The sequence below is a fragment of the Bacillus rossius genome, chromosome 8 (assembly GCF_032445375.1).
Source record: "Bacillus rossius redtenbacheri isolate Brsri chromosome 8, Brsri_v3, whole genome shotgun sequence".
In the NCBI taxonomy this organism is placed as follows: Eukaryota; Metazoa; Arthropoda; class Insecta; order Phasmatodea; family Bacillidae; genus Bacillus; species Bacillus rossius.
Genome location: NC_086336.1, coordinates 6814482 through 6827624, shown reverse-complemented (window position 1 = coordinate 6827624; position 13143 = coordinate 6814482). Strand labels below are relative to the sequence as shown.

The window sequence follows — 13143 nt, the reverse complement described above, 5'->3', positions numbered from 1 at the left end:
TATCGCTCTACAAAGTAAGATTAAAGTCAAAAGGAAACCTACCATTCTCGATTAAGTGAAACATGGAGCTATTAAAGCGGACGCAGGAAATTTTTCTCCGATCTCTTCTGTTTACACTTTCACTTCGTTTTTAATTTGACCTGTTTGACATTTATATTAAAAATTATATATTTTCTTATTTGTGATTTATCAAGTTGAATGTGATGTGTGGTTGTACATCATATTAAATATAAATATAAAGATAAAGAAATGAAATAATTGTAAGTGCATAAAATTAGTTTCGCAACCATGATCTCACTACATAAATTTTCATTTTATTACTTTACGATATCATGAATAAATTTTCACGCTTCTCTAAAAATTAAGTAATCGAGTCACATTACACACAAATATTAAATATTTCATCTATAACTGTAATGTTTTCTTTAGTTCATTAGCTAATTTTTGTATAAAATAAAGTATTCGAGGCATAAGTAAATATTACAAGATTATTCATAAATAAATAGGTAAAGTAAAAAAAAATGCTGAAATGATTTTTCTTTATGCTTACTCTGTAGGAAAAAGGAATATTTTACCAGAATATCAAATTAATTTAAATTTAATTAGTATATTTTAAAAATTTGCCATCGTGGTTGGCTTACAGAAGGAGAAGGTTTCGCTATTTAAACAAAAAACTATTGCATAAACTAAGAAAACTAATATATTTGTTCCATTGAATTTTAAAGGCTAAATAAATATATAATTGCTTTGATGTTAAAAAGGACTATTTAAAAATTTATTTTCCAACTATACAAAAATTATAATTAATATATTTAACAGGTTTTTCTGTGTTCTATTTTTAAATTTTGAAGTACCTATGTACGATGAATAAAAAAAAGGTTTTGTCTTCGTGTACTGAGAAAAAGACGCAGAGATAGGATTAAAAACCCCCGTTTTGTAATAGGTTTACAAGTTAGCATTATCTAAACTGTAATACCATTAATAATGGATCTGTTTACAGAACCTTATACCTCATAATTAATAACAGATCGCACGGATAGTTCCACCGGTTCCTACAACTATACTTATTTTTTTGAGTGTGAGTATATTTCATTGTTAATTCTACTGGTCTAAGTGAAAAACCAAGCTGGCATACATTAAAAAAAAAAAAAATAACTACTAGTCATTCGAAGCAAAGTAATAATCCCCTCTGCAGTCATTGCTGTTGAAATTCCGGAAAATTAATTTTTTCCCGCGCATTAGGCACTGTTACAGATTCGTTTCTTTTTTTTTTCTCGTATTGTCTGTGTTTTAATGGGCCCTGTTCCGGCCGGGAATGTTAATTCGGGAGTGTGTACGAGATCGTGAGTGTACTTTCAAGCGCGTCTCGTGTCTCGTTCTCGTGTCTCGTTCTCGTGTCTCGTGTCCCGACCGAGTACAGCAGTGGCGGCCTGTGCTAGGAGGCGACCTGCCCGCCACGTAATTTACGAGCCTGCATAATAAATCAATTTGGAAATGACTGCTTATCATTCAAGGGTGCAGCAGTTGTCGTCACGTGTGTTGGGGTGGCGCGACGTGAACGCGCCGATTATGTCGTAACGCTGCGGGGCGGCTGAATTTTTAATTATTCGGACCGCCCGCCGAACACATACGCGCCGGTCTCCAGATATTCCGTCTCGGCTAATGACCTAACGAGGCGCAATTACGAAAATTTTTGGAGACGGGACGTGAATACCGGGTTCCGCGATCTGGCGACCGAAGCCGCACACAAGTGTAATCTACTTCTTAAACCGGTCGAACCGTAATCAAACATAAGCTGAAAAAAGATTTCAATCACTTACTGAAATGACTAGTGCGGCTTGTAATCCCTTGGCATTCCAAAATTATGAGCAAGAACTTAAAAATTATTCAAACCATTCACAAACATTTTATTTTTACCTACAAACTATTTCAAGAAACAAAACAAAATTATTTAAATCATCACAAAATTACTTCTACAAAAAATATTTTTACATGTAGCCTATTTAAAAAATAGTTATCTGTTTTTACAAATACCATTTGCTATTGAAATTGTTTTTAATAATCTAAATTTAAGCTAAAATTAAGTAATAGGTATATACATTTTTGCAAGTTTAGTAGGCACTGATCCATTACTAAATAGTGATTGGATGAGAAAAATGTGTTCAAAACTCCAACCCTGGTGTTACTTAAATTTACATAGGCCTACATGGATTGTTGACAAGGCGTGTAGAAGCTTACTATTGTATGGGCGTGTCCAAAAAAAACCCACCTTTACTTCAGTTCATTTTGTTTTAAATGAAGAAACTATAACCTACTAACAAACAATGTAATTTTAGTATTATATTTGCACTTATTCTGATTGTTCCAAACTGTGTATTGTAAGTAAGGCGTATTAACTTAACTAATATTGAAAAATTAAGTGTATTATTTACCACTGTGCAATGTTCTAAGTAGGATGTCGTTGTGTTAACTGCAGTTGTGATGTTTGCTTCCTGCCATACGTATGTGAAATATATATATATATATATATATATATATATATATATATATATATAGAGAGAGAGAGAGAGAGAGGTAGGCCTATATATATTTTTAATGATTACAATGCTTACAGTAAATATTTTTGTCCTAAATAGAGTTATTTTGAGAAATTAAATTATAAAAATTATTCTACATGCCAATTGATGTATACATTCTATGTAAGGCTTACAATTTTAGCATTTTACTCATGGGCTAATATGCATATTACAAAAAATGTATGATAGTTGTATATATTTAAATTTTTTAAACTTTTTATTATAACAAAAAATGTTTGTATGGACTAGGGTTTGAATGCCATTTCAGCAATCTGATACTGAGCTTTATATGTTTTTTTGAAATTACTTAAAATCTAACCTTGAAATTAATCCTTACTGTGAGTCATTGCATAATTTAGACTAGAATATACCAATAGCTCTTTATTGTATTGTTGTGTGTTTTAATATTTTACGTTCTCACAGTTAACGAGACACAGAACAAAATAAAAACACTAAATGTTGCATTACGAACAGATGTTTTAATCACAGTAAAATTATATATACATAGCATATATAGTTATTAATCACAGAAATGTCAGTTGGATTCACTGCTTACATCTTTACATCATTGTGAAATCAGTAGAAATAACTTATTACCGTTAAATTCACTGATGAATAAGTAGAGACCGGAAAAATTCGCGAATTCATTTCGCTATAGTCTAAAATACAAATAGTTATACCTCAGTGCTGCCTCTCTTATTGGCTCACAACTCACCTGGATGACTCTGGGCCATTGAGAAACACCCAACCGAAGCTTTATCGAATCACAGGCTGCTACGTTGGGACGTTTCACAAGACAGCAGGGTGGCATTTGACCGAGTGTACGTAGAACTATGGAGTTCATCCTGAAGGTTATTGAACCCGCGAATTTTTCTGGTCCCTATGAATAAGTTTAAATCACTGGAATATCAGCGAGGATTATTTTTAAATAATTTAGCTAAATCTACTTATATTAAGTTGAATCATGTTATAAATGCGTAGTTTGTTGTATTACAAATCATCCAATATGATTGGCACAATTTCAGTGGAGAGGAATGTTTGTAGTCTAGTTGGTGTTCCGGAATTGAGCTGACGTGATGTCCGGTTGGTGTTCGCAGAGCGGAAGCGCGGCCGCCAGACCTACACGCGCTACCAGACGCTGGAGCTGGAGAAGGAGTTCCACTTCAACAGGTACCTGACGAGGCGGCGGCGCATCGAGATCGCGCACGCGCTCTGCCTCACCGAGCGCCAGATCAAGATCTGGTTCCAGAACCGCCGCATGAAGTGGAAGAAGGAGAACAAGTCCAAGCCCGAGTCGGGCGCGAACAGCGAGGGGAACGCCGGCTCGGACATCACGCCGCAGACGTCGCCGCAGTAGCCCGCCCGAGCTGCCGAACACGGCCCGAGCGAGCCCGAGCGAGCCCGAGCGCGCCCGAATACTCGTGAACACGGCCCGAGCGCGCCCGAGTACTCGTGAACATGCGCCGCGTGCGAACAGAGCCCCGCTTTTTATCCAAACGAAAAAAAAAAACCTTCTGTTTTCATAAAAGAGCAAATATGCGTAAACGTTTATCACGTAAATAAAAAAAAACAATATAGCAGAGAAGACATTATTGTGCAACCAAAAATATGCTATATGAATATTGCCCACTATGAAATTATTCGATTTTTATTGTACATTGTAACATATGTTCGTTTTTTTTAACAGGTGTGATAACGATATATATATTTATATTTAAGTCCTTTATTTTGTCCCGTAGATGCTATGAACTAACTTGGGTTTGCATCACAGACACATATTATTTTTATTTTTTCATGTGTTTAAATTATACTCATATTATTTTGTCGAAATTCGGAAAATAAATCGCATTAAATATTTTGTGTGCACACTAGTTTTTTGTTTTTGTTACTTTGGCTTTTGTCTATTTTTATTTTACCTTATTCCTTGTTTGTGAAATCAATATAAATCAATTTCATTTTAATTCATTATTAATTATTTTTCTTTTTTTAATTTCAAAGAAATTTTTGCACGTTACTAAGTTGGTTTGATTTATTTAATGTATGTTGTCATTTCTGAAGTAAACAGTGCAATTGGCTGCGTTTTATAGCCATTCAATTAAAAAGAACCAAGTATGCATTAACAAGGCAATGAATTATAAAACGATTTACTTTCAATGAATTAATTTGGTCAACGAACGTTATCATGCCCACGAAGCAAAGATCGCGACAAAATGTTTGTTTCATTTTGATTCATCCGCGCAGTAAGATCATTTGCATACCAGTTAATTTTTAACACGTTCTCATTTTTTAGATAGTTATTCTTTTGTTAGTTAACTTCAGTTCGCAAATGAAGCTGTGGAAACATCAAAAGTCACTTATTAGAGTGTGTAGACTGCATGTACAAGTGCGGGCTTCCTTCGTGTGCGGTCACAAAAAAAATTCTCTTCAACTCTGACTTCATGCAGGATTCATCTGGACCCATCGCATCTCAAGGTCAGTTATGCTCCCAAAATTTTACTACGTTGTATTTCAAATAAAAAGCATTTGTCATGGGAACAGTAACAAAAAAATGACAGATTGAACTCAACACGGACGATAGATGTTAACCATATAATATATATATTTTTTAAATCTAGGAGGAGGACTCATTCGATCCGTCGTTTAATGAATAAACCCCGTCTGATTTGACAAGGCGGTATTCGCCAAAATCACAATCTCTTGAATTCCCGGGACAGTGGGATTGACAATAGTGTCTAAAAATAACCACTGAATAAGCCCAAAAAAATAACTTGTAGTGCCTACTTTCTTCTTGCAATATTTTTTTTTGTTTATCATTGCTTAATGTGTGCTAACAGCTCACCGAAATATTGAAATAAATTCGTCATACATTTCTGTCATATAGTGAAAACGAATATGTGTACCGTTATTCTTAAATACCTGAGTCACATAAAATAATAAACAGTTCCAATTAAGTTTGAGTTAAAAAAATTTTTATTGACACGGAATGCGTGCTTTTACATAAAGGCATCTTAGTCTTACTTCTGGCAAACACAGACATTTGGCCTTCAGAGGAACGCTTCCGAAAGAGGCGTGTTTAACACATTGCATCAGAGATTTGAATGCTATTTTAAAATTTCCCTTTCTATACGTCACTTTGAAAATGTCCCCAAAAAATAGCTGTAAAAATATTTTGGACAGATAAAAAAAATGCACGAAACTATAGTGCTTACGTTGCATTCTTCCTTGATAATGCAAGTGTAGGGCATTTATGTTTAGGATATCTAAGGGCAGGAAATTGTTATTTTCAAAAATGTAATATAACTGCAGCAAATAAATTTGTTGACCCCCACTAAATAGAGGTCAGGAGTTTTTTTATTATTAAGAAACACCCATACATTTCGCAAATTCATAGTAAAAAACGTAAACTGCGTAAAAATATATTTTTTCTAAATTTATGTTGTATAAAAATGAAAACATAGGTAGCCTATATAAGAAAAAAATTATCTTTCAAAATGTAAGCCTCTATTATACAAAAAAAAACTTCCCTAACACCTTGTTGAATATTTTTTTTGTACCTTATGTAGGTAAAATATTTATGCAATCAAAAAATAGATCACTTTTGAAAAATACTTAATAGTAGGTATGGTATTGAAAAATATAAAAAGGCAGTGAAGAGCACATTATCTAGCCATATATTAACTGCACATTCCCTCAGTCCTTTTAAGCCCTAAATAAATACAGTAATTATAAAGCCACGTCTTGCTAATGTTTTGCTAAAAATACTACGTTATTCTGTGTAAAAAAACATTTGATTACAGAATGATTTTCCTCTTATTAATATACAACTATAAAAAATTTTGCGTGAAAAAATATTAACATTATTTAAGAAATGCAACACGGTAACTATTCCAAGTAATTAGCTAAATTATGAGTGTTAAAACTTAAGTATCAAAAAAGGTTGAATGTTGACTGTGTAATATTTTTGTGTGACTAAAAAGTGTTGCAAGAAGGTACCTGGCAGCAGAGGTTATTTTCAAAAAGTGAGATCAGTTTTTAATCAAAATTTAATGTTATTGATTTCTTTTTGATGAAATCTTATTCATTCACACTTTAAATAATGGACCAGCCGAATGCTGGAACAAAATTTGTGCTAAAAATAATTTCAACCACAATTATATCGAAAATTTGCTTATCAATTATGGAAAAAAATTTCAGTGCGTGTGACTTGTTTATGGCAAGAAATTAAATGTTGTCTGTATATTTATTCGGTAGGTTTTGAAGAAGCTTATCTAGTGTATTATAAACTTTTATTTCTTGCGTTAAGAGTCATGTTTAAATTTAAAAAAGTTGGTCTCTCTTTGATCAGGCATATTTTGTCACGGTTGTTAATCTTGCTGGGAACCTGATTTCCTTTTTTTTTTATAAATAGCCGAAGTACCCTGGACACAACGCAAACGCAGTGCCAAGAACAAGCGTAAAGATTATTCTTAAAATTTCTACTGTATGTTGTAAGTTAACAGAAGACGAACAAAAATGTTTTGAAGTGGCCGTCTTTGCTAAAACGTGTATAAAAATAATTTAAGGACATTTTCGGGCACGTCAAAACTTTTTCCGTCTTGTATTTAAAGTCATTCAATGTCGTGTTTGTATAAAAAGTATTTTTCTTTTCGGAAAAGAAATAATTCTATATATTATAAATACTGTGTGTATTGTCGGACTTTAGCCTGTGTAACTTAATGATTACGTATACATATATAAATACAAAAATGTATGTAGATGCTGAAAGATAAAGAAAACTCGTTAAGCAGTTTGTCGAAAAATTGTCAGTGGTAAAGTAAACTTATGAAGCAAAGATGAAAGCAGCACAGACTAGTGAATGGAGTATGGATTGTAAAAGTGGAACATAAACATAAACATAAATAATTGTATTTTTTTTTTCCATAGTTTGAGTCAACTGTATGTGTGTGTGGTTATTTTGTAGTACATGTTAAAGAGAACTTTTCTAGCGTAAAGAACGAATTTATCATTGCTGTATGTTATGTGGTAGATGTTGAAAACTACTTAACTTGGGTCGCTGACATGTTGGCGAAAGTACAATGCGTGCGAAAGAACCCATCCCCACAGTTCCTGAACCATGTGTGTACTATATATAGCATTGTCGCACATCTCTTTCGCAAAAAAAAAGTTGCAACATTTTTTTACACAGATATTATATAGTACTTATAGGGAAAAAAATACACTCCGATATACGTAAATTATCTTCTAAAGAAATGTAACAACCAGGACGTAATGTAAAGTTGATTAATGGTATGTACAGAATGTGCTACATTACATTTAAATAAACAAAAAACATCGCTTATCAATTCAACTGTCTAAGACTGAACATTGTAAAAGAAGACCTGTTAACGATTAAGAAGGAAGAATTGATCTCTATATATGTAATGGTCTTGTGTTTTTCCTTTGCATAATAGTGATAAGCTGTAGGTAAGTAATTAACAGTTCACTCATTTTCTGTTGTGACTACAGCATAAACTAATATTTTATAAAAACTTCCTCCGTTAATATTCTCGCATAATAACATTCATTTAACAGTTTTTGCACCTATAGGTCTTCTAAAACTACGTTAGGTCTAATGTTTTCTGTGTGTAATTTATGTAATCTTTAATATAACACATGCGGATATTAAAATAAAGGCCTATATACACCCCAGATTTTTTTTAATGAAGTTTTGTATTTTCAGTCTACCAATTATGTACGCCCTTAATATTTTTAACGATAATACCGCTGGGATATATTAACATTCTCATAAACATTTTTTTAATACATACTGTTGATATAATAAGAAACATATTGCGTGTGACTATTTTTTTTAAAAAAAAAAGCTAATCATTGAACTTAAAAACTCAGATTTTCGTCAGTAAATATGTCAAGTAGGTTTTGAATGAAGTATTTTTCACAATTAGCTTACTTCAATCGTTTATCTTGACCATATTGAGATCAGTCAGCGGTTTCTAGTATTCTTTCATGTTGCCAGTCTTACACAGAAAGAATATAAGCAAAAGCATGTCTTTCAAACGAAATTGTGACACAAAGTATACGAAACGAATCCAACCATTTATATTTATTCAAGCGACTAACCTATATTTTTCAATCTTGCAAAAAAATTTTCTTAGTCATAACGAAGTAATTTTTTTAAAAAGATAATGGTTATTTACATGTTTTTTGAGAAAAAAAAATTGTAAATGGCTTGCAGGCCTTTGTCCTTTGTCGAATGAAATGAGATTATTTTTTTTAGAGTATTTAATACCGTTCCTTTGATGTATTTATTATAGTGGCTCATTGAATAAAAGTTGGTAGACTTGTAAATAATTATCAACAAATAGGCTTTAAACAGTACTAAATAGGCATTGATATACCTCACGTCCTTTCACACAAGCAAATATTTTATTTTTGCTGTCATAAATTAAATTTACATTAAATTTTTTAGTTTTATTCCTATCGGAATTTTTTTTTTCATTATCCCTTGATTGTTAGCTGTACCTTATTAAATATAGAATTAATACTCGTAATATAGTAGATGTCCCGAGTCCAGAACCATTATAATATGATATATAATATAGTGTATTGTGCAAACTGTCCAAATAAATTGTGTTTGAAAAACAACAAAACTTGAAAATAATAAAAATTGTGGTTGAATATAACTTTGTAGTGAGTTATTTTAGGTGAAATAGTATAAAAAATTTCTGTAAAACGAAAAGGATAAATTTTGTATATATTAAATAACAATTTTAATCTGAAACACATACTTATTTCAGGTTTAGTGAAGATTTTGGCTTATTTTTATAAAGACAAAATAATGATTTTAAATGTTAGCGTATTTTTTTAACGGTTTGGAATATATACTGCCTAACTTAAATCATAAAATATGTCCTTTTCTGTTTGCAGTTTAATTTTACATTCAGTTTCCAATTAAAATATCCACTATCCCCAATTCATTCACACAAAGTTGCCAACTAGTACACTGATCTATGTATGTTCACTCTGCATAATGGACTGTCGCGTTTCTTTTAAATATCTAGAACTGATATTTCTTTTGTAACGAAAAACGTAAAAAAATAATTAGGAATGATACGTTGAATATGAGCCATGCATAGAGACCTGAAAAATATTTGCGGATTCATTTTGTGATAGGCTTTTTGCAGTTGAAGGACTCAGACAGTGGAAAACCTTCAACAAAATAATTTTAACAAATAAAGAGAATCCCAGTTAACAGGTGTCACGAGTCAGTAGCCAATGATCAGATGTAATCTGCCCGAGCCCATAGATAATCATGGAGCTTATCCTATAGGTTCCTGGAACTGGGAATTTTTCCGGTCTCTACCTATGCATAGACATAAAGACCTGTCCAGTCCGTGATAGTGCTTGATGGAAACAGGGCGGCCTACTTTACCGTAAAATATTAGCTTATGTTTCTGGTTGCACGTCGCTGAGTTTTGTGGTTTTTTGTATTATTGTAATTTGCTTTTTGTCCTTTAGGGCGTTTCAAATAATTAGTCAAACTGTGATATACTTACATATATATATATGCTATTAAGTTGAATAACAGTTTTCAGTAATGTTTTCTGTCAAATGATAACGTGAATTTTGAATAACCTTTACTAAGAAATTAATGATAAAAAAATGTTCTTAAACTTTTAAAATTCTGCAATAAATTAGAACTTCGCAGACATATTATCTGTCAGGACGTTGATGTTCGTTACGTTTGTAGCTAGCCTACAGAACTTTATAGTCCCACTTTTCATGCTTTAAAATAATGTTCTTCATTTACTAACAAAATACTACAGTTATTGAATCGTTATGAAACTCTATAAAATATTTTTTAAGAACCAAAAGGGAAGTTGCCTTATCGTTAATTAGGTACTTACTTTTTTACACGTATTTTAACTCACGAAGAGACTAAAAATAATTCGTACCCATTGAAACTTCATTTTTATTAGGACATGGTTAAGAAAAAAAAAATCAACACGGTGATGCAAGTTGTAAATTGGGGAATGAAGAATTAAAGGTTAGCCGAGTTCATGTAATGTCTGCAACTATTTTAAAATTGTAAGGCGAATTTTTATCAATGAAGATATTTAAAAATAATTATATTGTTTTGTGTAACAAGTGATTATGGGAACATATATAAACTGGAGTCTCTTATTTTCTTGATATCTATACGTGACCTACATGCGTGTACTGCCCCGACAATGGTGCCTCCTCACCAGGATCTCGAAATGGTACCCTGTCACGAAGAACCACTCGGGGTCGGGAGTAGCACTCACGTGGCGAGGGTCGCGGGTTCGAGTCGCGCCTCTGGGACTACCGAGTCGTGGATCGGGCGTTCCGGAGCCCACCTTGAATCCATGCTTCCCTGTGCCCGGCTCCTGTGCATGAACACCTCATGAACAAACCCGCTCTTTTGTTTCGGCTTTGTGATCCCGAGCGCGACTTATTCGAAGTCGGTCGACGACGTGGTCGCGTGAGAGTGCGAGAGAGAAATATCACAGTTTCCCCCCTTCACCCCTCGTTCGGAGCGCTGAGGCTGGTAAAATCCAAGATGGCCCCCGCCCCAAGAGCGTATTATTATTGGCTAATACAGCGCGGCAGACCCCGCCTTAGCCGTGCCACTTGACAAGATGATTTATCGTCGGGCGCCCCCTTCCCCCCTTCTTTGGGTTCTCCTGCCATGAAAAGCTCCAAGTGTCAAATGTTTTGTGGGGGGAGAAACACGTGAAAAGAAGGGAAGGGATTTTGGAGGGGCAAAGAGGAAGAGAGAGAGGAGACTGCAACCAAGGGAGACGGAAGACTCGGCGCTACGGTGCTGCTACCTCGCGGCGCACGCTGCGACTAAACGTGGAAACAGAACTCCGCGCGCGCGCTCTGAGACGCCCATGGCTGCCAACGTCCGAGTGGAAACGGCGGGGAGGGAGGGAAAATAACGGGTGCCGTGCAGGTAAAGCGTAAAAGAAAGAACATCAGTTGGGGAATGGGCATTTAAAATGCTTCGCTGAAGAGCCCGAGTTGTTTGTTGCTGCCGAAGAAAAGAGGATGATTTAAGCGTAGGAGCCAGCCGCGCTTTAGCCGAGGTTTTTAGTGGGTGCTTACATTTTTATGACAGCCATAAACATCGTCCCCGCTCGTACGCTGGCGCGTGGTGTCTGCGGGCCCTGGAGGGGGGAAGGGTGTCGTAATGGCGGTTTAAACGGTCGTTTAAATACGGTGGCACGCGACCGTAATAAACTACTGGCAAGGGTGGGCGCAGGGGTGTGTAAAGTGAGGGGGTGGGGAGAATGTTATCACCTTCTAAAGTGCTTTCGGCTTCCTATATACCAGTAACATTGTTTTCTCACGTTCTTCAACTGTTGCTGAGGTTTAAAGGGGACGGGGAGATGTCTGATGGCAAGGTCGGGACGAATAATGGACGAGGGGGAGGAGGAGTACCTGACCTTGCTCGGCAAATAACAGTCGAGTTGTTTATTGGTGCTTCCTTCCCCCTCTTTCTCCCTTCTCTCTCCATCGTGCTGCTCTTAACAGCACACTTCTGTCTTCCCGCGGCCATATCTCCTCCTGGCCGCTTCACGTCTTCCTTACATCTGCTGGCCGCCTGAACAGGTCGCGAACATAGCGATGCTCGTTCCGGGGCCTCGCAGCAAGAGACAGTCTATCACATCGGCTCACGCATTAACTGAGGAAGGGGAATAAAATAAAATACATGTATTTCATTACCAGAAAATAAATTATGATTGATCTCAAATACATTCAGTAATCCTGTAGGCATATCAAAGTCAGGATTGTGTTGTTTTTTTTTCGCGTTGTACAAAGAAAACGTCTGAAAACCCTCATAAAATTAAAACTTAATGTAAGAACTTTAATAAAAATTAATAAAACTGATAAAACGCTATTTTTAAGTTTGATTTCATGCATGCAGTTTTTTAAACTAGTATTATCTACGTTTACACTTATCATACGTTAAGTAGGTTCTTTCATTTGTAAAGAAAATTTCTCGAGCTATACTCTTCATAATAATATTTTTGTGCTTGAATTATGCCTATGTTTAATCTTTAATGGCCCAACAATACTACTTATGGAGTTACAGGTACAAAGCCATACTAATAAAGCCTAAGTACTTTATTATTTCTTTAAAATTTCTAACTCTTGTTTGCGCTTGTCGATTGTTATTATGTTTCCAAATGCTTCTTTATATATCTACCTAGTTGGCTTCTTTTCCTAAAATTGAGTTTTGTCAAGAGTCAGTTTATAAGGATTGTTTTTACCTAGTAGTGTTTTATTGCCTGAAATGTTATACCTACTAAGCAAAACAATTCGATGTTTAATGAAATGCGCGAGACTTTATTTAAAAAAACGTAATTATAATTTAAGTAAGCGGGTTAGGTAAGCATTTTATTTTAGGTAGTTTCGTGTATGTGCAGCCTTGAAATAGTTATTAACTCGAGGGCATATTGATGAGTTTCATTAATACATATCAGACGTCCTCCGCTGTATGTATCCTGCCTGCAATATGTAACCCCGCACGAAAGAGTAGGCT

At 34.6% G+C, this 13143-nt stretch overlaps 1 protein-coding gene across 1 annotated transcript in view; it reads left to right on the top strand.

Moving 5' to 3' along the window:
* LOC134535511 (homeotic protein antennapedia-like) overlaps positions 1 to 9238 on the top strand; it is a 457838-nt gene extending 448600 nt beyond the window's left edge. Inside the window, exon 3 of the mRNA XM_063374650.1 lies at positions 3674 to 9238. Within this exon, the coding sequence (XP_063230720.1) occupies positions 3674 to 3933 (260 nt within the window). The 3' untranslated portion in view covers positions 3934 to 9238. The remainder of the gene's footprint in view (positions 1 to 3673) is intronic.
* Positions 9239 to 13143: the final 3905 nt, after the last annotated feature.